We start from the raw sequence: 27,201 nt of genomic DNA, 5'->3' as shown, positions 1-27,201 counted from the left end.
TAGAGGTGGTTAAACCTCTTTGGACAGTTTTTCCCCTTCAGAACTGAGATGCTCTTGATAATGAACTTATTTAAATAATTTGGTTGAATGGCTTTGGCATGGGTTTGAGGTTGTTTCCAGTGTGTGGGTGTGTCCCAGCTTTGCTTTCCGTGCTGTCCTGTTTGCTGAAGGCTGGGAAGAGCTGCCTCAGTTGGCACAGAACCATGGAATAGTTGCAGGGAACCAAAAGCCCCTCAGGCTGGGGTTAGGGTGTCCTGCAGAAATCAGACTGAATGATCTCATTGTGTTGTTAATAGAGATCAGCAAGAACTTGAAACCTTCATTAAAAAGAAACATAAGAGAAGAGCCAGCAGATCCTTATCCAGGTGAATGCCCTGCTGCAGAAGGAGGAGCAGTGCTAAGTTAGTGCATTAAGATTTAAGGTGTTCTCATGGTTGAGAAAATGATGGTAATCATTTACATCTAAATCTGGTACCTGAGCATTTTGTGAGATAGAGTTTGTAGAGTGAATGCTTCCAAATGTGGGGTGAAGAGAGGCCTGGAATGCAAATGAGGGACAGATTGTACTTTATGGCTTCAAAGGGCTCCTCTCGAATCAATTCCATGCTTTAATCTTCCCCACACCAAGATGAATTTCAATAAATAGGAAGCTTGCCTGTTCTCTGAGAGAACAGATGACCAAACAAGACTATCAGCCTCAAAATAACCACAGGAATGGTGAAGGACACCAAATATAGATAGATCTGAAAATAGATGTAGGCTCTGAATGAAATGTCTACTTGCTACAGGTAATGGAAGTGCACTCTGCTGAGCTTTAGTACCACTCTCTGTGTAGTTTGCAAACTTCTCAAGCTTATCTCTTAACCAGCACAGGGAATTCTTCATCACAACTTCCACATCACCTGAGCAACTAGTAAGTATTAGCTCAGATTGTTTTTCCTCTTCCTTTAAGGAAGGCAGTTTAGTTTACACTTAGGAAAGTGCTTCTAAAGCAACTGTAAGTGGCAGGTTCCCAGCTGGCAAAATCCATCAAGGCCCAGCTTTATTCCCATCTCCAAGCCTCGTGTTTTTACTGGCTCTGTACATTTGGAGGGACTATGAATGATTTCCCCATTCAAAGTTTTCTGCTCTGATTTTTAAGTAGACACAAGCAGCCATGCAATCTATCCAACATAAAGGCTGTAGAAAGAAAAAATAAAATAAAATAAAATAAAATAAATAAAATAAGTAGCAATTCTGGGGCCAGGCAGAAGAGCAGCTTACTGCTCTCAGGAGACTGCTCATGTGTTAAGATGTCTCAATGATCACTGAACCTGCTGTGTCTTCTGATGATCCCTTTTACAAAAGGCATTTGTCTTCTTTGTTGCTGGCTTCTGGAATGCTCCCAGTCAGCACAGAAAATCCTGATGAGCCTGACAGTGAGAACACAGCCACTCAGTGACTCCCCTCACATCAGTGTATTTCTCTCCTCAAGCACATTTTTGGCTGTATCTTTACTCTAAAAACCGAGTTTAGCAGGGGACTGACAGCCAGGCTTCTCCTGATCCTGGTTTGAAGGTGTATTTTCGGTGCCACAAGCAGGAGCCGTGTACCTGCACATGAAATACTGAATTGCAAGTTGTGACACACCGTGACAATCTCGAGGAAGCCAAGAAGATTTATTTACAAGCTCTCCTGGTGTACGTGCCAGCACTGTGTGTGTGTCACACGTTTGCCTGCATTCCACACATTTGGAAGCATCCCAGATCCTGGATTCCCTGCACAGAGGAGCTCTGGGACAGTGGTGGGGCTCACTTTGGGCAGGACAGAAGGCTGCAGCCCCAGGGCAAGGTTAGAGAGGTGGGAGGAAGACGGGAAGGAGAACCAGGATGCACTTCCAGATGCTCCCAGATACTGGTGACCAGTGACAGGACCTGAGGGAACGGCTGGAGCTGTGCCAGGGGAGGGTTAGTTTGGATATTAGAAAAATATTCTTCCCTCAGACCATGTTTGGGCACTGGGAGAGGCTCACAGCACCTGGCAGAGTTCAAGAAACATTTGGACAGTGCTCTCAGGCACAGGGTGTGACTCTTGGGAATGGTCCTGTGCAGGGTCAGGAGTTGGACTCAGTGATCCTTGTGGGTCCTTTCCAACTTCAGAATATTCTGTGATTCTCTGAGATTCTTGTTGCACCGAGGTTTTTGAAGATCAGGATCCCGAGGACCCTTTGGCTCTGCCAGGAGGCACTTACTGTGTCTTGGGGTGCACAGGGACAGTCCCCACTTCCCCACTGCCCTGCCAGCCAGGTTCAACCCCTAAACCAGGCTCTTCATGGCCCTCCTGGTCTAAATAATTTTGGGGAGAACCATCTGCTGCCTGGACGGGCAGTGGGCTGCAAGTGGGGGTCACCAGTTGTGCCACAGCAAGAGACCCAGGGCTGGAGACACAAACTGCAGCTCAGCCCTGCAAAACCAGGCACAGGCAAGGACAAGAACCCAAACCTTCCTGAGGGCCCCAATTAGCTCCCACATCAGAGAGGTCCGAGGATTATGAGGTTCATAAAACAGATGGATCTTTACAGTAATGAAAACTGCAAATCACACACGAGGGATGCTGGGGCCCCATCCTGACAGGCTGAGCACTGTCAGGCCTCAGGGAGGAAGATGAAGGACACAACTAAAGTACTCAAGAGAGCCAGTCTGCTTCAAATAACATCAAGTAACACTTGACCAGAATTTGGTTTCTAATAGAGGCAGCGAGCAGAGCAGGATCAGGATAATGCCTGAGAATGTTACAATATCATTTTTAAAAAACTGGAACGTTAGAAAAGGATCCCAAATTAGTCATTTCCTGCTTCTTCTAACACTGTTGTGCATGTGGAGTTAAAAATGTCTAATTTTTGCTGTTTTGAAAAGGCTGATGGTGCTTGTCATTCACTGCAATTTCTCCCAGTACCCTATTATTATCTGTTGATTATGTTCTAAATGAACTCTGTCATGTCTCCACATCTGTTCAAAACCAACCAGATTTTTTTTTCAGAAGAGAGCTGTTTCAGGTCAGAGGGATGGAGTTTGAGTAAAGAGTTAAGTGAAATAAGAAAAAGTAAGACCAGAAAAGTGTCTGGCCTTTCTGGGTAGCACTAAATTTGCTGTGCAAATGAAAGCTGTAGGCACATTGCACAGAGCCTCTTTTTATGTTTCCTCAAGCTCTTGGCTCTTTGTATTTAATCTACATCAGACATACACATATATCAAGGAGAGAAATATTGCATTGCTTAGATTAGCATTTTGAGAAGAGGCAGCAGAAAAAGAAAAAATATGGAGAAATAATTCTGTAAACATGAACAGAAAACTGCCCCAAATAAAAATGCTTGTAGAAAGAAAACAAAGCTCAGAGAGAAAGGAGGGGGAGGGGGGAGAAAGCAGAAACATTATATGCTAGATTTGAAATGAAATTGTTAAATAAACCATCCTGTCAGATATTCAAAATGCTTATAAATATTTACCAATTAGATACCACATGAAATATGCACAAGAAAAGCTGTAGGACAAATTTCCTTCTGGATATTTACGCTGTCTGTGGCTGCCCATATGTTTGGGAACGAAAGAAAACACGAGGCCTGTGGGAGGGAGGGCGAGGGTGGTAGGAAAGGATCCTGCACTGCTCCTGCAGCCTTGGCACCCTCTGGGATGCACCTCCCAAAGAGCTCTGCCAACAGACAGCTGCTGGCACCCCAGTTCGTTTGTGGAACCCTCCAGACCGTGACTTCTTCATCTCTGGCGAGAATCATGAGCAGTCTGTGCATGTGCAGCAGTCTGACGTTTCAAAAGGGCATCTCTGCTGCTTTCCAGGCCATTTGGAACTTGTCTAGCTGGAGCCAAGTTCAACGTGGCAAGGGTTTGTTCTCTGGAGTGCCAGGCATGGCAGAGCAGAGGGGCCTCCAGGCAGAGGGGAGTTCAGATCCTGGCAGGAGACACTGAGGGATGTGTCCAATAAAACAACCCAAGGACAAACCAGAGCTCTGTCTGTGCTGGCATTATTTTTGTCCAAAGGAGCCCAGGAAACAAAAGTGGGATTTGATTGAGGGCCACAAATGCTGTGACTTTCCACGAGCCATGAAAACAAGATGCCTTCCATCATTTCCATGCACTGACTGATTTACCACAAGACTTCTCTTTTTGGTGCCTCTTGTTTCTCCTCAGCTTTCTATCTGCAATTCATCTCTCCATATGCACTGCAGAAGCTCCTCTCTGAGACAGCACATCCCTCCACCAAGGGGATAGAGCAGTGAGAAATCAATCAGACCACTGGCTTTGCATTTCACCTCATACCTGGTAAAATACCTGTTGACTGGTAGATATGTCAAATCCACAAAGAAGTAGCCAAGATGCTGTTAATGGTTTCACTCATGGAGTTAGAAAATCCCTTAAAATTTGTTACTGTGCTTTTACAGCATCATTTGCAGGTCCAGGCATGTGTGTAATCCTCAGCAAGAACATTCCAAGAGCTTTAAAGTGAGAACTGTCAAAAGCAGCAGAAAAGACATTTGTACCTCCCTGTGTTATTTCTACTCATTTGTGCTCTGGCTCTAATGAATCTACCAACTTTACCAATAATGTCTTCTGGCAAATAATTCATTTTTCTGATACACACAACTCCTGAGGGACCAAAACGAATGGATGAATTTAGGAAGCTCTTTCCATCAATAAAAACATTGGAAAAGGAAGAATACTTTGCTTTGATATCCCCTTGAACCAATTCCTTTAAATTTTTTTTTTTTTAAATTCCTAATCTTAAATTAATGGATGGATTATTTGGGGATGTAAAGCCAGGAATCCATTAAAATAATCCTAGGAGAAAGTTAAGGACTGAGACTGAACACAATTCCTGCCTCTTTAGCAAAGTTTTAGATTCCTTAGCATAAGAAAGCTCAGAATCAGTCTACTCTCAACATTTTTCACCACTTCTACTGACCAATTTTTTTTTTTACTATTTGAAACTTAAAATAAGTTTTCTTTACCTGTGAGCTCTCTGTACACTGATATTAATGGTTCACTTGCCTTATCTAAAGTTCTCACCTGAAGAGAGTACAATCTTATTTTTTTTAATAACTAAGAAGCTTCCAGAAGAACTCCTCCATCTCCTCCACTCCTTCCCCACAATGTCACCTTCAGCCTCACAGGTGCCATTCCCAAGCACCCCCACAGCACACGTGTGTGCAGAACCATCAGTGCTATCCAGCAGAGAGCTAACACCCTATTCCCAGTCTCTGAAGGTATTTAATTAACCTGCAACAGAAATTATGTTGCTTGACAATGATTTCTTGTTTTAAATGAGAGTATTCCAAAGCTCGAGGTTGGCATGGCAGCTTTTCAGCATGAGATGGAATTTGATGCTCGATGCTCTTTTTGATGTCACCTGAGCTGGCTTTCAAACACTCATCACAAATAAGCCACATGCTCCTGATTCCTCAGCTAAGTGAAAGGTGGGTTTTTTTTTTTCCCTTGCAGATTTTCCTAAGCTGTTTATCTTGAAACACCTGTTTCCAGAAGATAAACTGTCAAGTCCCTGGATGTCACATAAACAGGACAGGCTACACTGAGCTATTAACTGAATGCTTGGCATGCAAAACGTAGGCAATTTGGTGAAGGAGAGGGCCTGTCTCCCTGTGTCCTGTCAACAGCTTCTCTTTATCAAGTGCAAACCACACATTTCAAAATAGTATTCTGCTAATTTGCTCATTGAAGAGGAGTTTAGGATCTGTTCAGTAAAATCAAGCTCATGATCACCCAGTGCAAGGCCACAAGCAGACATGCATATCAGGACAAAGACTCCTCAGCCAACTACCCCACTTCTCAATGTCCAGCAAGAAGAGTGTCTTATAAAACTAGTCACAAGTACCAGAGTGGATGAAATTCTGGTCCCCCAGAGCACATAAGCAGCAACCAAGCACTTTGGAAAAATGTGGTCCCAGCTCAGAGTTCTGGCACAGAGCACTCCTGGCCATGTGGAAATCATCCTCTCTCTAAGAAGAGCAGACTTAGAAGTTAAGCTGCAGAACTTTCTGGAGCAGAAATATAAATATAAAAAGTACATAATTACATCTGTCTGTTCTGAAACGAGTTCAGATCCTGGGGTTTGGACAGTGAGAATGAAATCAGTTGACAGTGAGCTATTTCCACGCTGCACTGGTGAAAAATTCTCTGCAACAAATTACATTCCAGAAAATTGACGGGTTTTACCATGTAAATGTCAAAAAAAACCCCATAAATACTGTAGTACCTAGCAGCACTTTGTGGCAACATAAAATTGTTTGTATACCATTCCTGTTTATCCACAATTCACTGGATAGTCTGCCTGGACACAGTGAGCATGAGTTCATTATAATTATCTACACCAACAACAATTAACAACACAATGAGTGATAGATTAAATCACTTCCTATCTGCATCCTCTTTAATGTCAGACCTGAGATCCTCAGAATGGTTTACATTTGTTAATATGATATCAATTCCCTGCAGTGCCTTGGAAAAACGTACCTGGCTCCCTCCTCCCATCTGCTGATCTGACATTATTATTCTATTGGAGCAATCATCCTAATTATGCTCATTTGTAGTTCCAGTAGATACCCCTTCCCAACAAGAATAATGAGCAGCACTCTTTGGAAACCAGTCATCTTGCTCACAATAAACCTCCTGGCTCCTCACTATTCCCAAAACCCCAGTGGTGATACCAGCTGAATGCTTGGGTATTTGGTGTTACTGATTAAACACAAAGCTTACTAATATTGTATTGGACTGATATTACAGGGGTGAGAGCTGCCTTTTCTGCCTGTTTCCCTCACCAATGATTGAATTTTGGAGTTCTGACAAGTGCCTTCTTTAAGGTGGACCCTTCTTGGTGCCATTTATTGCCAAGGGGGGAGGAGGGGAGTTGTGTTGCTGTGTCATGTGGAGAGAGTTCTCTCAGGGGAGTGGTGGGTGTGTAAGGACCAGCTGACAGTCACAGCAGCTCTGTGCTCACTGCTGAGGATCCACTGACTGGGATGGAAAGGGCCAACACCTCTTTCCTTCCAAACAGCTGTGCTGCTCCCTTCTGTGACGCATTCCCATTGCTCTCCACGTCCCACCAAGCTGGTGAACCCACCTGTTGTCCTATTAATGATTCTGAGGGGATTGTTTTGTATTTTTATGGTCCTGTCTGTTGCTCCCCTGAACTGGAACCCTGCTCTAGGGATGTTGTGTTCAGTCCAGCTGGCAGCACTGAGCTGTTAAGTGCTGCAGTTGCAATGTTGTTCAGCCTTAACTGAGTAGGACTAAAAATTGCTTCCCAGGGAGCTGTAAAGGGCAATAAACATTGCACTGATGGTGTGCAAACTGGCACTGCCAAAAATCTCACTTGCAGTAGCATCACAGGAAACAAAAGTATCCCAGCTGTACTCTCTGGGAGGGTCAAATATTTCCAGGGTTGCATCTGTCTTGCCATCTCCAAATGTCAAAAGTTTCCTCCAGTTTTGGGGGTGAGGGAATTTTGAGGGGACCAAAACTCTTAAGGCATTAATTAAAATATTAAATTTTCTTACACTGATGCATTGTCTATGATTTGATGTGTAAAAGATTCTTCTTTCCTCTCCACTCTTTCAAGAGAGAGACGTGGGCTGGTTCCCCTGGGAAAGTGAAGAGATCATTTTCCTGCAGAAAGTATTTTGGCAACTTTTAAAGAGGTTTTCTTTTTCTTTTTTTTTGACTAAAGTTAGCTGGAAGATTTTAACAGCAATGCCACTCATCAAGTAGATTAAATAACCTTGTGGGCAGTGGACATTACCCAATTTTGTGTGACTGCTCAGTGGGCTGTACTGTCACCAGGGTTACAACTTCCATGAATAACGATCTTGCTCTTTCCAGGTGTGGATTGCAGATGCTGAGTTATACCTTTCACTGGGAATCACAGCATCTGCTACTCTTCTTGACTGTAAATAGACAGAGACAGATGCTGAAATACCTCCCCACACAGAGATACAAATCTGTTTTTTTCAAGACAGCTCCAGGCCATCCCAGCTTTGGCATCGCTTCTGCACCCCTCTGAAAAGCTTTGGAGATTTTCTTCCCATGCAACATTTGAAAACCATTTTGCCTGGGCAATGTGCCAGGCAGAAGAGGATTTCATCACACCACCTAAAAAAAAAAAGCACTTACAACAACAGCTCTCAAAATATAAAAGATATTTCCTCATGTATAAATATTTAAAGAGAACGATACAATTGCCACAGATTTGGTGGGGTTTAAGGGCAGAAAGGTTTTCTGCATCCTTTTTCCACAGTCTCTGCTGCATATCCGTGCAAAACATTGCAATTAATTAATTTAGCTCTCAAGACAAAGTCAGTGCAGCATCTATTATTAGTGAATTTGTATCTGAAAAAGAACAGCATAGAGAATGAGCTCCTTATGCACAGAGTGAGTCCCACTCACTGAGCCAAACACTAATTTCACTACAAGGCTTAAATATATTCTCCTTCTCCCAGGCTATTTCCATGATTGCTTTTAATTTCCTCTCTTATTTTAATACCTAATTTGTTCTGACAATAAGTTATCCTTCTAACAATAGGAAATTTGTTTTCCTGCTTTCCTGGGACTTGATTCTTTCCCGTGTCAGGAGCTGGGTAATTGGTTGTCCCTGTTTATGCATTTGCTTTGCACAAGTGAAAATGGAAAAAAAAAAAGAGAAACACAGGTTCTAAATGCACATTTTCAATGCAATGGGGGAAAATTGGCTTGTAGGTGGGAGGGAAAAAAAAAAAAAAAGGATCAAACCACAACCTTGACTCCATCTATAAGAAAAAATCATGTTCTCACTAAAGACTGACCTGGAAAAGTTCATATCCAAAAAACTGTCCCTTGGGAATAGTGACTGTTTATATACTCACAAGTATTTATAATGGTGGTGCTTCATTTTTCAAACAGGTATTAGGTAAGATTGATGGTTGTGCAGGGGAAAATAAAAACAGTATTAGTAAAAGGCAATGAATATGTTCTGCCTATCAGACCAGATTTCTTAATTTCCCTTCTGTCTTTTCCTCCCCAAACCCACCTGAGTGAAACAGGAGAAGAAGACAGAAGTTGCACGAGTAAAAAGACATCTTTTAAAAAGTAAAAATCCTGTCTGAAAGGAAAAAAAAAAGAACAAAATAAAAATAAAATAAAAAATAAAATAAAAATAGGAAATTCTGGAAAATTAAATGGAAATCTAAACAAAGGCCATATAAACCCACTAAAACCTCAAAGAGCAGCTTGTTGAAAAAATAAATATGAGTCACAAAAGTATTCCCAGATATATGAGAAGCAAGATGTCTGCCAGAGAGCACTCTTTCCAAGTCCACTGCCATCCTCTATTCTCACAAAGTATTTTCCCTTCCTACTGTTTTGCTTCTCAATATTTCCTGCTATTTCCTAGTTTTTATCACTCCCTCAAAAAACAACAACCCAACAATGATTTTTTTAATCTCCAGCATGGAACCAGAAATAGCCAGAAAATTACCAAGGTCATTTCTCTTAAGAAGTTTGAGTTAAGCCCATCCTGTGAAGTTAATCAATCTATCTATAGGTGGGAAAAAAAGTTGGGACTGACTGCCTGGAGCAAGAGGCAGGAATGGCAGATCATCCCTAACAGCTACAAGTCACCTGGCTGGGAACAGCTGGTAAATGGGGACATCTGCACATGGTTCCACCCCAAGCTGACAAGGGGAGGATGGATTTCTCTGGACCAGAGAGGAGAGTGATTCTCACAGCCAGGCTCAGGGCTGATGACTTGTTCCAATGGACAAATCCTGGCTGTGCTATTCATACTGGAAATGACATCAAGTTTATTTATGTGAGCAAAACAAACAGAACCCACTGGTACATGACAGAAGGATTGTTTGCTTTATGACTCAGGCCCAGGGTCTGCCAACTTTGAAGGAAATTGGAGTGCACACAGATTTTTTTTTCCTATTTGAGTGAAAGAGAGTGAAAGAGAGGGGAGAATTCCTCCTCTGTGGGCACTGCCAGGCTGACATTCAACGTGTTCTCCCTCAAAACAGCTTCATATTTTAATCACTGCCCTAATGTCTGTTTTCCACCCTTCATGGAAATCTACAAAGCACATTAACTCTGTCCTGTATTCCTGTTTTAATGGTGCTTTTGATTTTTAATTACAATTCACCCCTCAGTTTCCCACCCAGTTGTTCTTGCAGCCTGCAGAAGAGTGGCCTCTCAGAACCCCCCAACCCACACAGGATGGAAGGCTCCCCTCTCTTTCCCTCTTTCCAAGGGCAGTGCAGAGGAAGGGATGATCCAGTGGTCTGAGTCAGCCCCCAGTCTGTATTGCCCTTGCTCCAGTGGATATTGGTTGGTGCTCTCTTTAAACACAAAATGAAAACTGGAAAGGAAGTCATGAATTGGTCCTCAATTTTGAGCTTTGGAGTGGGATATATTAAAATGGCAAAGCACTTAATTAAGGTTGTTTTTTCTTGGAATGCCCCCACTCCAGAACAATATCATGGCATAAAGACCTGCAAACACACACAGGGACTCTTGATTTTTACTTCTCTTTTTTTCTGAAATGTCAGGAATCCACCTCTCAGAGATTTCCTACTCACCCCATTTCTACATGAATTGCAATCACACTGATAATATTTTCAGTAGAAACAACCAGTGTCACATTTTTCATCTAAATTTGGGGAAGAAGGCCTTATTTATTTCTTGTGGACTCCTTTCAAATCTATCATAGCAATGTTTTTTTCCCCAATTAATAAGAAAACCTCTTTGCAACATTTTCCAAAGCTATTTCAGTAGAACTGCAGAGTATTGCTGAATCTTAGGGTGAGAACAAACTATTCAGCTTCTGCTGACAAAAAAAATTATTAATGGATAAATTGATTTTCACCCAGAAATCTTCACTGGAGTCTCTCTCCAACAGCTGATGCAATTTTTCTCGTTCAAAGTGGCTCATGTGGCAGTTTTGTTTCACCTTTCATATATGTAAAGAGGCAACCTGCCTAAAAAATCATGTTCCCTAAAAACACAGCACATGCATTTTCATTTTGATGTGCAGGAAGGGGCTGTTGCATAAGAGATTTAGGGCAGCAAGCAGCAGGGACAGGCACAGCATTTATATTTTAATTAGCTCATGCCAGGAGTTTCTTCAGAGGTTACTAAATTACTGTTTGTCCACCTACATTATTAAAATCTTGTGGCTTTCCACTTCAAGGACTCTTTGTACTTCCTGAGAACTGTATTGCTGCGATTGCATATTGTTCTTAAATAATGTTCTTAAATAATCCCAAGCGATAATTTTATGAATCTGTTCGGTGCCAATTGTAATAACGGAACTTTAGCAATTAAAAAATTAAAAAAAATTCTAGGAAAGCACTATTTTAAACACAAAAAAAGCCCTCCAGAGCTTGTCTGATTTAATAAATATTCGTCATGTGTGGGCCTCTTAAACACATTTTTAGCAATTGTGTTCTTTTCTCAAAATAATTTCTCAAATTGTCATGTTCTATGAAAAAAAGCCCATTGTTTTATCCATTTCACATCACACTGATGATGTTAACAAAGACAAATATTTTTGCATAAATACATACCTCTGAGGGTTTTTTTTTGCTACAGCAAGAATACATTAGAATCTCGAGAAACCTCTTATTTCTGGAAGCATTAATGCAACAAAGGAGTGCAATCTCTTTGAAGTGAACTGGTGGTGTGAGCACTTCTGAGGTACTTCACTGCCTTCATAGGTTGATGGGTGTCACACAGAACCCTCCAACTAGGCAATGGAATTGGAAAACCTTCCTGGAAATGCAATAATTTGGGGGTTTTTATCTGGTATTGATTTATTGCCATCCATTTTCCAGTGCTGGGAAGGTACAACCACCGTGAGACCATCCAGCATTTCCTTGCTGCTTTGCTCCTGAAGGATTCACGTCCCTGCCAGTGCCAGTCTAGACCCTGCTGGCAGCTCCATGAACAAAAGGAAGGATTCTGGTAGAGATCAATTTATTTCTCTGCAGCAAGACACTTCTCAGGAGTGACAGCCATGCAACGCTGGGGCTGCTCACAATATCTAGTTTTCTACTGAAAACAAGCTGGAACATTAATGAGATATTAATGATAACTATGGGGGTGAGCCTGAAACATTCTCACACTGGAGCAACTCTTACTCAAGCAATCAGATTGCTTGAACTCAATGAAGTTGTTTAATTAGGACTGAATTCAAGTAAAACCTCCCCTTTTAATTATTGTTGCAATTCTGCTACACAGGGGTAAAGAGAGTTTGCAAAGTTTTGCCCTACTTTTATTGCCAAAAGAGCTCAGTGTTTGGGATTCTTTTCCTGTTAGAGAGTTACTAAAGTGTTGCAGAGCCTGAGAATATGTTTTTTTCCTTACTTATAAATTGGAGAGCACAGAGGCAGAGAACCATTTAAGTTGGAAAAGCCCTCTAAGATCATCAAGTCCAACTGTTCATGCTAAAGCCTCCACTAAACCACATCCCAGTGTCCTCCATCTGCAGTCTTTTAAATCCCTCCAGGGATGGTGACTCAGCCACTTCCCTGGACAGGCTGTTCCAGAGCTTGACAACCCTTTCAGTGAAGAGATTTTTCCCAATATCCAATCTCAACCCTCCCTGGCACAGCTTGAGTCTGTTTTCTCTTGTCCTGTCACTTGTTACCTGCGAGAAGAGCCCGATTCTCCTCCAGCTCCCTCCTCCTGTCAGGGAGTTGTGGAGAGTGAAAAGGTCCCCCCTGAGCCTCCTTTTCTCCAGGATGAGCCTCCCCAGCTCCCTCAGCTGCTCCTGCTGCTCCAGATCCTTTCCCAGCTTTGTTGCCCTTCTCTGGACTCACTCCAGCCCCTCAAATGTCTTTTCTGGAGTGAGAGGCCCAAAAATGAACCCAAGTCTCGAGGTGTGGCCTCTTACACAGTGCCCAGCACAGGGGGATGATCTCTTCCCTAGTCCTTCACAGCAAAGAGCTCCAAATCCTGAAATGGAAGCTTTAACACATGAATAGCTTCCTAAATTAAAACTCATGTATCCCTGGCAAGAATCCTACCCCAGGTAACTCACAGCCCAGGCTTTGTTACCCCAGAGTCACTGATCATGACTGTAGCTGCACAATAGTCATGAATCAGAAACCAATTTCATGCTGATAACTGAGCCACTGAAAATGAGGGTTTTAATGACTAATTTATTTTAGAAAGAGAGACAATGCTATTTATGTCATGTAAATGACTTAGAGAAATAATGCAAATGACATTGGACATTTACAAATTCATTATGATAATGGAAATCTTGAATAACTTCTAAGAGCTCCACAAGTTCCACTGTTATGTTTTGCATGATTATAAACTTCATAACAATCTCTTGATTGTTTCTCTTTCCTTTTTTTATGGAATTTTTCATATACAGATACAGTACCAAGCCATTAAGATGCAATGCAATTTAAGTTATTTTACAGGGAAGCAAAATTACTTGATTTATACCTTTTATCCTTGTAACAAAATTAGAAGTACTGTATTCTTAAACCATTAAACCAGCTTCTAGAGCTCTGCCTCTAAAACAGATTGCTCAGTTAAAAAGACTTACCTTTCTTAATAAGCATGAATCTCCATTTTTAGAATAATCTAATTTTTATTCCTGCTGCAGACCAGAGATTCTAAGCAATCATAGTGTGCAACATAGAAACTCCAAGTAAGGACTTTTCTGCTATAATATGCAATATTCAGTTCCAAGCATTTATTATCTGGAGAATGACAGGGATCTGACTCTCTGCATAGGCAGCACATCTGGCAGTCTCTGCCAGTCTCCCTCACTCCCCCACCCCCTCAAACAGCAAACCAAAATTTGATCAAACACGTAAAACACGCCTGAACATTTTCAGCCCAAGGAAAAAGGCACGGTGGGAAATTACCTTAAATTCAGTTTCAATGTTGGCTAGTCTGGCCAGTTCATTGCTTAGCTCTAGGGCAGTAAGGACAGGGTCTTCACTGGAAAGGGACAAATAAGCAGCACTGGCTAATCCTTTGTAGGCATTCATTCTGGAGCGGGAGTGACTGAAGGAGTCCTTCCTCTGCTTCTCGATACATTCGTTGCACTTGCAAAAATAGTCGTGCGGCCTCTCGATCCGCGCGCCTTTGAGGAGCAGGATGTGGACGATCTCGTACTCCTGGCAGTGGGCGGCGAGGATGATGGGGGTGATGTCGTGGGAGAAGCGGGTTCCGTCTTCGTCGTAAGCGTAGAAGTCGTCGTCCCGCAGCTCCTGCTCCAGGGGGCTGAGCGTGAGGCGCTGGCCCTGCGCGAAGGCCGGGTGGTTCAGGATCGCTTCCACGATGCGCACGTAGCCCTTGCTGATGGCCAACAGCAGGGCGTCCCCGACCCGGGCCAGGTTCTCCTTCTTGAGGAGCAGCTCCGTCACTTCCAGGTGCTCGTTCCCCACGGCCAGCTGGAGGGCGTTCTGCCCCATGTAGTCGACGCAGTTGAAGTTCAGGGTTTTGGATTCCTCCAGCATTTTCCGCACCACGGGGATGTTGCCATACTCGGCGGAGTCGAGGAAACGCTCCTCCTCTGCCGTGAGGCTGGTGCCCTTCTCGTTGAACATGTAGGCTGGGCCCCGGATGGCCTGTCTCCGGCCCTTCTCCCGGAGCGTGGTGTGCCTTCGATGCATCTTTCAGGGATTGCTGGTCCTCAGCCTGCAGAAAAGCACAAAGGAAGGCTGGTTATGAGAGAGTCGTAATTTCACGTCGTCTGAAATAAGGGTAGAAACGTCTCCGAATGATCGGGTTTTGCTCACTCTTTGTGGTCTGAGCTGGCTACTTAAAATCATTTAGGATAGATGTGAGTGTGCCCTCAATGTGTGTTTTTGGGATTGCTGGTCCTCAGCCTGCAGAAAACCACAAAGGAAGGCTGGTTACATTCTGAGAGAGTCACAGTCTCACAAAAACTGAAATAATGGCTCATTATGTTCAGGTCTTTTTTGCTTTTTATGCTCTGAGATGGTTACTTAAAATCATTTAGGGTACACGTGAAATAAAGATTAGTTTCTCAACAAAGTTCTCCCCTGGCTTGTGCTTCCAGATTTCAACAAGGATTCTCAGCACATTCTTAACCTGAGAAACAGGAAAAAAAAAAAAGTATGAACACATTATTTTCCATTGTTACTGTTTGGAACTTCATTACATGGTATTTAGGAATAATATATACAACATAATATTTCACTGAATTACTCCTCTTGAGTTTTGTCCTTGAGGACATGAGCCCTAAAGAAAGATAGCAGGACTCAGCTGTCTGTAGACCTTGGATCAGGCCAATAAATTACGTTCCACAAAGTTAAAAAGCATGTTTCTAATTTAAAACAGATCATAACAAGGATAAATATATTGCATATCCTCCCAAGATTCAGCTGGTGCAAACAAACCACCTATTTATTCCCTGCTTTTTTTCATGCTACATAATGCCATTTTCCTGTTTCCTGATCTAGAGCAGTTTAATGAATAACTGTCTAATTTCTCACTGAAATACAGTTGGCAGCTGCTCCAAATACAGGTACCCAAATCCAGGGGAGAGTCTTGGAAAACACAGGAAGAACTCCTGATTTAGTGTCACATCAATGCCCAGTAAACATCTTTCAGAGAGCTGCTGCAGAAAGACAAAACACACAGAGCACACACAGAGGGCAGGACTGAAAGGGTCATTGATTTCCCCACTGATTGTGTGGCTGAAATGCCTTCACTTGAATTTGGTGGGATGGAGACAAACTATTCTTATTCCACCATCTCTGCAACCCCCAAAGAAAGTTGTGCTATATGCAACTGGGTTCAAGAGTGGGTAAACACACTATTATGTGAAAATAACTGAAATTCTTAACCAATCTGTGCCTTTGAAACAGTCACACTTTGCATCCAGTGCTGTCTCAATGTTGTGCTTACTGTTTTTAAATTTCAGTAGCATCTCAACAAAGTCACAGTCCCTCTTTTAGAGTCCAAGCACAGGGAGTTAATCACCATCCTAAGGCCACAGAATGTGCAGCCTGAGTAAAAAGTATAAAACCAACACCTCTTTCATGAAAAGCATTTGCACTCAGTCCAATAGCAAGTCCTAAATCACTTGGGTAAAATCTTCCAGAGTCTCTATGATGCTGTGGACAGATGTAACAAACAAGCAGGTGTTAATGCTCAATGGGTGGCAAAGGTTCCTCCTTCCACGCTCCATCTGTTCTCCAAGTCAGTTTTGACCTTCAGTCAGTGAAAAGTTCATGTGTTACTCTGAGAAAATACTACTGAAGTTGGAAAGTGCTGCAGCGAATGCTGAGAGGGAGCAATGCCAGGAGACAAAGTGGAGCAGATACAGAGTAAAGATACTCAGAAAGAAATCAAAACCAAAGGGGTGTCAGAAACCCAAAATACCTAAAGAACCAGGACACAGAAGTTCTCAGTGTAGCTGTTCTTATGGAATGAACATATACATGTGCATCTATCACTTCGATTCATCACTTTTTCACTGATCTGGAACAGAAGGCCAGTACTGAAGAGTTCCAAACTTTATGGTCAATTTTTAGAAGTTACATTAAAATTTAAACCAATCTCAAGAAATCAATTCTGTGACCATACAAAGTTGAAAGAGAGGTTCATAATTAAGAACCTCTCCCCCTCAGCTTTGATGCATCAGCATAACAGCTTACTAAAAGCTGGAAGGAACGGAACACATCATCCCAGGCTCCACTGAGAGATACAGTGCTACATGAATCTTAAAACTAATTCCTTCCAACATGGTTTGAAGTTGAAGAAGTAGACAGAGATGAGGGACACAAGAATAATGCAGGAGATGAGTTGAGGGAATGAATTCCCTGGACTGCATGAAGTTTACTACAAGCGAAAACAACAACAGCTAGAAAATACATCATCAACACATCTGACAGGGAGGCAGAGGCCTCTAAAGCAGCAAAATACCTGGTGTAAAAAAAAGTCAGCATTACAAATTTAATTGATTTCAGTGGTGTCCAAATTTTGGAAACATATATTGCACACACACACACACACACACACTCTCCTTATCCCCAGCATTAGCTTTCACCTCAGCAGCACTTCCAGTGAGACCAGGAGGACTAACATGGTTAAAATAAATATTTAACCATATGCACGAGTGCTTCTCTAAACTGGAGTTGTTCAAGGGAGCACTTCAGTTTTAAACCTGCACTCGAGTCTTACTGAGTTCAAGTAAGGACTAGACATCCAAAAAACCCACTTCTGAGCTGTGCCTTTGTTAAGTGAGGACTCGCAGTACCAGAGAGCACATTACACTTGCACAGTCTGGGGATTTCCTGAATGTTGAATTAAAGCTCTTAAAATATTAAGCAACCTGAAACAATGAGCTGGCGATGGCTTAAGCAGTTGTTGCTGGGATCAAGTGGAAACCATTCCAGTTCTAGCAGCTGCTCAGTGATGACCCAGGGGTGCAGCAGGATTGCACGTGCCTAAATATTTTAGGGCAGTTAACTGCAAGAGCTGCTTTGAGCTGGAGCTTTTCTGATGTTCAAGAACCATGCAGGATAAGATATTTGACAATCTTATTATATTTGTTGTTGTATTTAAGGGTCTGTACAGGAAGCAACTCAGAAATATCTGTACTTTTCACCAGTGAAGAATCTATCTGTATTTTGCCTGATGTCCAAGTACAGCCCTTGATAATTCACTCTTTTTTTCTTAGAAAACCTTTTCTCTTCTGGTATGTTATTATAAAGAACAACCCAGACAGCTGGGACAGTTAACCTTATAATCACACCCAAAGTAAACATAAACCCACATAAAATACTCCCATTGACCTACTTCTAAGATTTTTACCCGAGAAAACAGGTCAAAGTTTGGCCTAGAGCTAATTTACACCTGTTTGTTGCATTTGTAATAACATGCCAAAGAAAAAGAAGAGGACCTTCATTTCACTTTCTTCAATTCAGAGAGAGAAACACTGGTTTCATGCAGAATTTCTAACAACAGAAACTGCATCAGGAAAAGAGAAAACAGGAAAAGCCAACCTGTCCTCTAAAGAGAGAACTGTTATCCAACATTTACCTTGCCAGGAATGTTCTGCAGGGATGTCCCTACAGCACAGAGTTGTCCTCACTGCCTGCACAGAAGGGCAGGAGCACCATCATTCACAGGGGTTCACCTCAGGTGAATTATGACCCCCCAGTCTTGCTCATCAGCAGAGATCAGTGTCTCAGCTATCACACTTTATCATCTTTATAGAGAAGAGATGAATAAAAAATGATACTTTTAACTCTGCATAATTTAATGAGAAATGCTCTGCTATCACACCCTGGTCTGAGGAAGAGTTATAATTATCCTTGACCCGAGCACTGAATCACGACAAAAGAAGTGGAAGTGCAAAGAGTAATGTGTGGGGTAGCTGAAGCTCTTGGAAAATGAACATGTCATGACTGTACTCAACACCTTGATCCACTCTAAACACGCAGGCATGTTTAGAACTAATCATATTTACTGAGTGTGTGCCCTGTGCTCTCTTAAAAAAAGCAATTGTAACTTGATTGCATTTATCTCACCATTTTTGTTTAAAGGTGCCTTGCACTGAATTGACTCTGAATTTGCATATTTTATTGAGACAGCCAGTGATCAGACTCATCAGGCACTGCAGTTAAATACTGTGTTTTTCTAGGAAAGAATGCCAAGCGTGCAGTGTTGCTGGAGAGAAAATGGACTGGGAAAAGAAAATTTAAAAACTCGGGGCCTAAGTACTACTTTCCAGAGCTGAGGGAGCCACAAGATGTCTGGACTCCTGTGGGGAGTGGAAAAGAATAGCAATTTCTGAAAGGTGATTTAGCTCTTAACTAATCTTCCTCTGGGAGCATCTCAGTTTCTAATTAAAGTGACTAAGAGCAGGTCCTTGCAATTTGCTCTGACAGTGCTCGGAGCTGAGACACTCAACTTCTGAGAAGGGAACAGGAGGTTTGTTCTTAATGTGGTGTCACTGAAAACAAACAGAAACTCTGCTTTTTTTTTTTTTTTTTTTTTTTTGCAACCACACTCCCTTAACCGGTCTGAGTGACACAGTGGACATAGGAAGGAGGTTGGGCTGCTCCATACTGAGCTTACCCCACAAATGTCCTTTCTCCTTGACCTTCCTTTCCACAGTGCTCCAGGCTGAGCCATCCAGGACCTTCTGCTACCTCTCTAGTCCCACCCAAGAACCTAGGAAGGGAAAGGGCTACCATCTGGAGCTCAGACTTGGAGAGATGTTCCAAGGTCTAAGTGCCTGAAGAGGTTGAATTGGAGTTTTTAAACGTGGCTTTGAACTAGAACTTTAAAATGGTGTAGGACAGGCTGAATAGTATCTGCTTGAGTTTTTAAAACAACTGAAGTCTAAAAGGGTATTGAAATCAATGGGTGCTAGGAACTGCAGCAGTCCTGGAATTCTCAGGTGGTAACAACCTTTCCTTGTCTTAAAATCTAAGAATTGAGCAGAGCAACTACAAAGGCAGCTTCAGGAACTTATGCTGTCTGACTACACTTTGGGTTTGCTTTCACTCAGTGGAGAGAGCTGGCAGGAGTCTCCCTGTGCCCTATCAATGGCCCCCTTTGTCCAGAAACTACAGAAGAAACTCGGGATATGTAACCATTACTGTGCTCTATAAGCAACCATCAGAGGAGGCTTTGATGAGACGTTGACTCTGTCTTGTTGAAAAGGAAATTTAAGTTTCTGAAAGCCCTTTTTGGAAGCGCTGCTCTTGGCTCCTGCAGAGTCTCAGAAACTGTCAGATTGACACTTTACTTATTATTTTTCTTTCTCCTCACTTCAATACTTCTAAAAAGAATCAGGGCACATAAAGGCTGCAGACTCCCCGAGGCCTGTTTGGAACTGACACAGCTCTTACACATCAAATGGGCCATTTTTCTCTGTTAACCCTTGTTTCCACACAGAAAACCTGGTCAAAAGGAAGGAAATTGGGTTCCACAGGCAACCAGAAATTGATATAGAAATGAATCAATTTAAAGGAGTAATTTAAACTGTTTAGAGTAAAAATAGCAGCATGTTTCATCTTTTGGTTAAAAAAATTGCAGCATGTTTTCAAATGAAGTCCAGACTTCAGGTAAAGAGCACAGACTGAACACAACTGCACATATTTATTATCCTGTATGCAGTAGGCTACTCTGACATTCCAAATGCTGCCCAGGCATGTATTACCAGAGCCCTCTGGTACCCTCTTTTCCTCCAATATCTTAAACAGTTTTCTAAGTCCTACTTTAGTTCAAGCTGTTTTCCTTTAACACAAGATTTCTAACAGTCTGCTGACTTACTGTATGTACAGACTCAGTATCATTTGGGGTGGTTGCCTTGATTAACAGCAGCTTATTCTGAAGTTTTCTGTGCTTTGAATTGCTTAAGTGCTACTTCATTTATTCTTATAATGTGCAAACAACCAATTTAATACTGTCAGCAGCAGGGTCATTCTTCTGCATGAAGAGTTGTGCACATATCTAGGATCAATTAATAGAATTCTGTAGCCCCGTTCAGATATTCAGTCACTTGCAGAGTAGTCCTACAAACCAGTTGCAGGAACTAATATCCCCTCCCCTCCATTCCCACGGCTCACACAGATCAAAGAAAATGATATTTCAAGGTCAAAATCTGAAAAGAGATGTCTCTCCTGGTGGAAGTACAGGAGCAGTACAACAAAACCACACCTTTTCAAAGCCCTTTAAGAAATGGCAGCATGAGAAACATCCAGGAAGACAAAACAGGCCTCTCATGTCATCACAGGATCAGTGATATACACACTAACACTGCCAGCATCTGCCTGTCACGAAGTATAAGGTCTGAGGCAAACAGCCTAGAAACATTTAGGACAGACCACCAGCATCTACATTTTCACATCCTGCCTGATCTCTGTTAGAAAGGAGGTAGCTCTGACTTGTCATTTCAAAAAAAAAAAAAAAAAAAAAAAAAAAAGGAAATGGAATTTGGCTGTCTCCCAGCTACCTTCCAGAAAAAAAACATCCACTGCTTTTCAGTGGTCTCACCCTTTCCCTTCTTGTAAATGAAGTATCAGCATTTTATTTCCCATCCCAAAGCAATGTCATGCACTAATGCAAGACTTTTACAGCAGAAGGGACTGAAAAATAATTACCTTTGTTCTTGTATTCAAATTCTTCTCGTCTTATAATACGTGTAGTGTTTTGGCTTTTTCCTTCCTTCCTTGTTTCCCCTTAATATGTAATTGTGAAATTACCTGATTATTACAAATGTATCACAGAATACATGAGAGAGATCTATCAAAATTAGGGCTATCTTTACATTCTCTGCCACTGTTCATTCATTGTTATGTTTGACCAAGTGGACTATCGGGATATGAATGAGTTTTGCTTTTCTTTTTGTTTTTCATCTGGCTTTGGGAACTAGGAATAATTCACCCTTACTGTGAAGCATTTTGAAACTCAGGCTTGGATCATACTGAGAACCCAACAGAGAAATACCTGTTCATTCATAAATTTTTACTAGTGATGAGAGCAAGGAAAAACATCTCTAATTGTTCAAGCAGGGGGCAGTGTAACGCAGATTTTCAACAAGCGGTTCTACCAAAAAGAGAAAGGAAAGCTCTGAAAAGAACTAGTAATCTCAGTTCTGGCTGTATTTCATTTTCCTTACTGTTCAATGCTTACTTCATAGTTATTTCAAAACAAGAAACAACTTGGAGAGAAAGATTCCTGACAACTGTTAGACCCGGCAAGCTGCAACAGGCACAGTACAGTGCCCCATATTCAGACCTTTCCTTCATCCTCATTTCCTGGAAAAATAAACCCTTAAAAATTTCACCCAGCTACTCAAGGCTCCAAACCATGTGGCTGGTGAGACACCACAAGCCCTCTGTGTTGCTCTGAGCCCCGGCACGCTCGCACACATTCCAAGGCTAAAAAACCGACACGACCTCGCACGCAGCCCCCGGCACCGCCACGCTCGGGCTCGGAGGGCACCGAGACATCTCTAACCCCCCATAAAACTTCCCAGTGACAGGCACCGGAGCCAGGGCTCTTCTCGCAGGAGCCGCTCCCGGGGGCAGCACTTACATGTGTTACCGGCTGCGCTCAGTGCGGGGGCGCGGAGCGGGCGCGGCCGCCCATGGCCCGCGGTGCTGGGGGACCACTGGACCGCTGTCCGGGTGCTGAAACCCCTCTGTCCGGGTGCTGAAATCCCTCTGTCCGGGGTGCTGAAACCCCTCTGTCCGGGGTGCTGAATTCCCTCTGTCCGGGGTGCTGAATCCCCTCTGTCCGGGGTGCTGAATTCCCTCTGTCCGGGGTGCTGAATTCCCTCTGTCCGGGGTGCTGAACCTCCTCTGTCCGGGGTGCTGAACCTCCTCTGTCCGGGGTGCTGAACCTCCTCTGTCCGGGGTGCTGAACCTCCTCTGTCCTGGTGTTGAACCTCCGCTGTCCGTGATGCTGAACCTGCTCTGTCCGCGGTGCTGAGCCCTGCTCAGCACGGTCGGACGGGGTGGGCGCTGCCCGCGGTGCTGCAGCCGCCTCCAGCGCTCCCCGGGTGGTGTCTCATCCTTATTCCCTCTGCCGGGTCACGGCTGCCCGGGAGCGCCCGGGATCCGCTCGCTGTAGGAAGAGCCGGCTGCGAGTCTGGCATGTGAGTTGCGTTTGTCCTGCCTGTCTTCCCTCCCCCCTCTTGCCACGCCGCTGTCCTCCCGTAGGTGTGGGTTTGATGTGGTTTCAGCCGGAGCTGGAGGAGTGCCCTGAACCCTCCCAGGGGCTGCCCCAGAGCAGGCGTGGCAGAAGAGCCTTCCCGGGGAGGGCAGGGCTGCCTCAGGCTGCCCTGAGGGCGGGGGGTCCGCTGGGGGCTCCCCCCCTCACACACCCCACTCCTGCCTTATCTGGTCATGCCCCCCTCTGCTAGGAGTGCTCAGAGCTGCTTCTCCCCATCTGCCGTGCCCAGGTTCATTTCGTTCCTTACCCAGGAGATCTTGTCTCCTAGGAGGTGGCAGAGAAGGGATGTGTGTGTGTGTGTGTGTGCCAGGAGTGGAGGGAGAACGAAACCAACATGCAGAATAATCAGTCAGTGCAATCAATCCCCTCCTTCACATGATAGGGGAGAGCTGCCAGAGTAACAGCTTCAAACTGCATCCAGGAGCACGGGTGCACCATCCTGCACTCTGTTCCACGTGGAAAGAGCAGGTGTTCTTCCCAGGACCACTCCCCAGGATGCTCCCACTGCCTCCCACACAGCTCTCCAAGCCCATGACCTTCCCTGTCCTTCCCCATCAGTGCAACTCCCCTGCCCCCTGCTCTGCCTTAGCTGGATGCAGATTCCTCCCCTCATCACACACCCCATGGCAGTTACCAAACAATGCCATCCCACCTCACCTGTCATGTCTCTGGGAGTTTAATCCTGCAGGAAATCCTCTTCTTGGAGAGGTGATGATGGCAGGCAGTGCAGGGCTCTCTGAACAGCACACTCCAGAGGATGGCAGGGTGTTGATTTGCCCCAAGTTCTTCTTTCACCCCCTCACAGCACTGGCTGAACCGAGAGCATTGATTAGGAGGAGATTTTTCCACATTTTTCAGTCTCAATCTGTGAGGGTGAGATCCTCTCAATCAGCTGAGGGTGTTATTTCATTCAAACACCTGAGGGCACTGACCATTTATTTAGCAAGGACCACTGAGAGCTTGATGTGGCTGCTGTAGTGGCACTGTAAAAGCATCCCAGACCATGCCTTTCAGAAACCTTTAAAGGCAGCTGTTGCAGAACTTTCATCCCACATCCTTGAACAATTAAGTTACTTTCATCAGCCTGAACTGTGCTCAAAATTATGAGGAGGTCTTTTCCTATAAAGAGATTTTGTCCTAAATAAGGGGGAGAGTGTATGAACCTCTAACTAGCATGGGCAGCACCCACACCTGCAGGATTCACTGCACTCTGACTCTATCCTCTGAAATTCACTGATTGCTTTGTTCTTGTCCCCATTTAGAGCTTCTTGGAGCTCACTGAGAAATTCCTGAGGGCCCATCCCTGTAAACATATGAGAAGGATGTGGCTGTTACCAGGCCCAGGGGAGAACAGCATTCAATGGGGAGAGACAACCTGTGAAGATTAAAACAAAAAAAAAAAAAAAAAAGAAAAAAAGAAAGAGACTCCACAGCTACATCCTCACTGACACTGTTGAGATAAACTTGAAATGATAAATTGCTGCAAAAACACAAATCTCTGCTTTAGGTACCTGACACAGCTTGGGGTAAAAGCAACTTTCTCTAAGAAAGAGAGAGAGAAAAAAAAAAAAATCAAACCTCTACCACTTACATTTTTATGCACTTTTTTTTACCTTCCTTAAAAAAATATGTATATATATATATATAGGAAAAAACCCAAACTTAAGGCCCAGCAATGCCCAGCACTCAGTTATCAGGAGGACTTTCTTAGTAATCTTAATAATCAGCAGCTTACCCACTCCATAAATCTGCAGCTGATAAAAGACTGACAGTACTCCCAGTTGCAATTAATTATGCCAGATTAACATGTGGGAAGCAAAAAAAGTGGAAGGGAAAAAGGGGACTGAGGGAGCCTATAGCCTGTTATTATCAATGCCCATTAAAAGTATTCAAAGTATTGTTGTGGGTTTCTGGCCATGCATCTCAGAATTAGTGGAAACCCACAACTTCAGAGCCAAGAAATCCTACACTTGGTTTTCCTAAGAGATATTTAGCAGAAGGTTCTGAACTCCTGAGCTCCTGTGAGTTGCTTTTCATCTTGATTAACTTTGCATTTTGCTATTGCAACAGTTTCACATGAAAAGCGTTTGCTGAGAAATCTATTTCTAATATTATACAAAACAAAACTGAAGTCTTGTTGAATAAAAAATTATAGAAAACTTGTGGGGTTTTTCCCCTGCAAATCATCGACTATTTGCACTGGTGTAGAGTGCCAAAAATGTTCTTACCTCGCTGAGGGCAAGAACAATTCTTGTATGAAAGGATCAATTTTGATGGCTTAAACTCACCTGCTCCTTTTTCAAACTAAACAAACCAGATGGTAACTGTTGTATCCTACCAAAACCAAGCAAGGACTTATTTCTCTGCAGGAGTGAAAATATGGAAATAATTAGGAATTCTAGAAGGAAATTGTATAATCATGCCATGACATGGAGCAAATGAAATACTGAGACTTCAAATTCCTATCAAAGTTTGTAGCTTTGAAAGCTTTTCAATCCTTACTGAGCTCAGTGTTCTTTATCCTCAAATATTATTGTATCCTCAGACATGGTGCAGAAGGAGAATACATGAACATATTCAGGTAAAGATCTACTTTTGTTTGCTCAGGTCTGATGTTTCAGACAGTTCTACCTGTGCCACCACAAAAACACTGAAGAAAGATTTTTTTTGAGGGGGGGAAGATAAAATGAAAGGGAAGAAAAAGACTCAGAAATCATGGTGTTAAACTTGTGGTTGATTTTAGGAGTAGTTAATCGTCCACTTAACCAGCAGAGTCATCTCTCCTGTCTCAATCATTTCCACCCCTTTATTGCTGTCACAACCAGATTGAATGAGAAGTGGAAGTTCAGTTATTTACTGGAATAATTTTTGCTTCTACTGATAAACATTTTGCCATCACAAAACCATTTTGTCCAGGGACTACTATTTCATTTAGTCACTGATAAACTTGGCTTGATCCTTCCTTCAAACACGCACATGTGTTAAGCACCAACTTTTCCAACCAACCATTTCAGCTAAAATATGAACAATAAAGAAAAACCATTAAGAGTACAAGAGAGCTTGGGAGGGTTCCATCTTTTTGGTCTTTTTTTTTTGCAAAAGAACCAATGGAGAAGTGTGGGAAGGAGGAAGGGCTGAACCTGGTCAGTATTTATAACTAATTAAAGACATGGGCAACCAAAACCATATTTAATTTCCTACCAAGGGCCACACAGAAAGAGCTGTACCAACATCCTGCCAGATATCAGCACATAGGCCTACCTGGTATAATCTTTAAAAATTCAGGAAGATAATTCCAACACATATAATATGTATTCCTAATTATTTCTAGGATAGAACCCACCTGAACCAGCTTTGACCCAGGGACGAAAGGCAAAACGCTGCTTTACATCTTTGTATTACTTTTCCCATCTCATGAATTTTCCATTCTCCAGAGCTATTGGCTGGGATGACTGGCAGCTTCCAAGGGTATCTATGAATAGTAACCCCCTTGGCTGTTCTATCTCATCTCATGTCCTTCCATAGAAAAAAAAAAAAAAAGTGAAATAAATGCCAAAGTGTCCTCACATTAGAAAACATAATAAGCAGAATACATTTTTATTACTTACTCTCTGTCTAGCTTGGAACCTTTATATTTAAGACACTTTTATTGGGCTTTTTTTTTTTTTTTGATCTTTAAACAACTTCTTTTCTTGAGCTAACTACTTCAGGATAACTTTACTAAGACCAGCAGCAATCTACCCCCAACAAAGGAAAATCTGATCATGAAAAAGTGATATCCCCTCAGGAAGGAGGAGCAGCAGGGGAACAGAAGTGGTGGGTTGCTTTAAGATACTAACAGCAGCAGGATTGACCTGACAAGTGCTTATTTCTCTTAACCCATTTTGTTTCAAGAACAATTTATATGATAATCAGATCTGGTGCAGTTTTTTCTCACGACAAGTACGTGATCCTTACATGTCAAAATAAAAATAAATAGAAGTCCTCTGTTAATAAATTGGATGGTTAACACTTGAATGAGAAGAAACTTTGGAACACAAGTAAACTAAAAAAAAATTAGTTGCGAGTTGAAAAGCTGAAGAACTTTAAACTGGGAAGACAGAAAATCTGTCCCTTTCTTTTAATAAACACAATCTGTGCCCTTCCTCATATTAAAGACTCCTTTTCTCCTTGAAGTTCTGAGTAGGTTTTGTCAAGGTCAGATCAAAGCCAGAGGTATTTCTATACATATCTTGGTAGATGTGGCTGAGGAGACCGTTATCCCTGTGGTGTTTTTTTGATGCTCATTTTACCAGCAGTGACTGCCCTTTACTCTCTGTGTGAGGCATTCCTGGCTGGATATCCTTTGCTGTTTCTAGAAGTGCCTGTGCAGGTGTTTGAGCTTTTGCTGTTGTTTCCCACAAACAGTGGGATGCTGAACCTCTGCAAACCTCACATGTTGCTCTTTCTTTAAAAAAGTTTCAAGTCACCTTTCTCCTCT

General features: G+C 42.8%; 1 protein-coding gene across 3 annotated transcripts in view; it reads right to left on the bottom strand.

The window, feature by feature from the left end:
• The window catches only part of TRPC7 (transient receptor potential cation channel subfamily C member 7), a 61,573-nt gene extending 38,741 nt beyond the window's left edge, over positions 1 to 22,832 (bottom strand). For all 3 annotated transcript variants that reach the window (XM_050312033.1, XM_050312034.1, XM_050312035.1), the window contains exons 1-2: positions 22,083 to 22,832; positions 13,919 to 14,696 (exon numbers count right to left, since the gene is read on the bottom strand). In XM_050312033.1, the coding sequence (XP_050167990.1) occupies positions 13,919 to 14,671 (753 nt within the window). In that variant the 5' untranslated portion in view covers positions 14,672 to 14,696; positions 22,083 to 22,832. The remainder of the gene's footprint in view (positions 1 to 13,918; positions 14,697 to 22,082) is intronic.
• Positions 22,833 to 27,201: the final 4,369 nt, after the last annotated feature.

The sequence above is a fragment of the Myiozetetes cayanensis genome, unplaced genomic scaffold (genome assembly GCF_022539395.1).
Source record: "Myiozetetes cayanensis isolate MyiCay16 unplaced genomic scaffold, myiCay2020 scf17, whole genome shotgun sequence".
NCBI classification, from domain to species: Eukaryota; Metazoa; Chordata; class Aves; order Passeriformes; family Tyrannidae; genus Myiozetetes; species Myiozetetes cayanensis.
The sequence above is the reverse complement of the archived record's forward strand: the minus strand, read 5'-3'. Positions and strand labels throughout refer to the sequence as shown.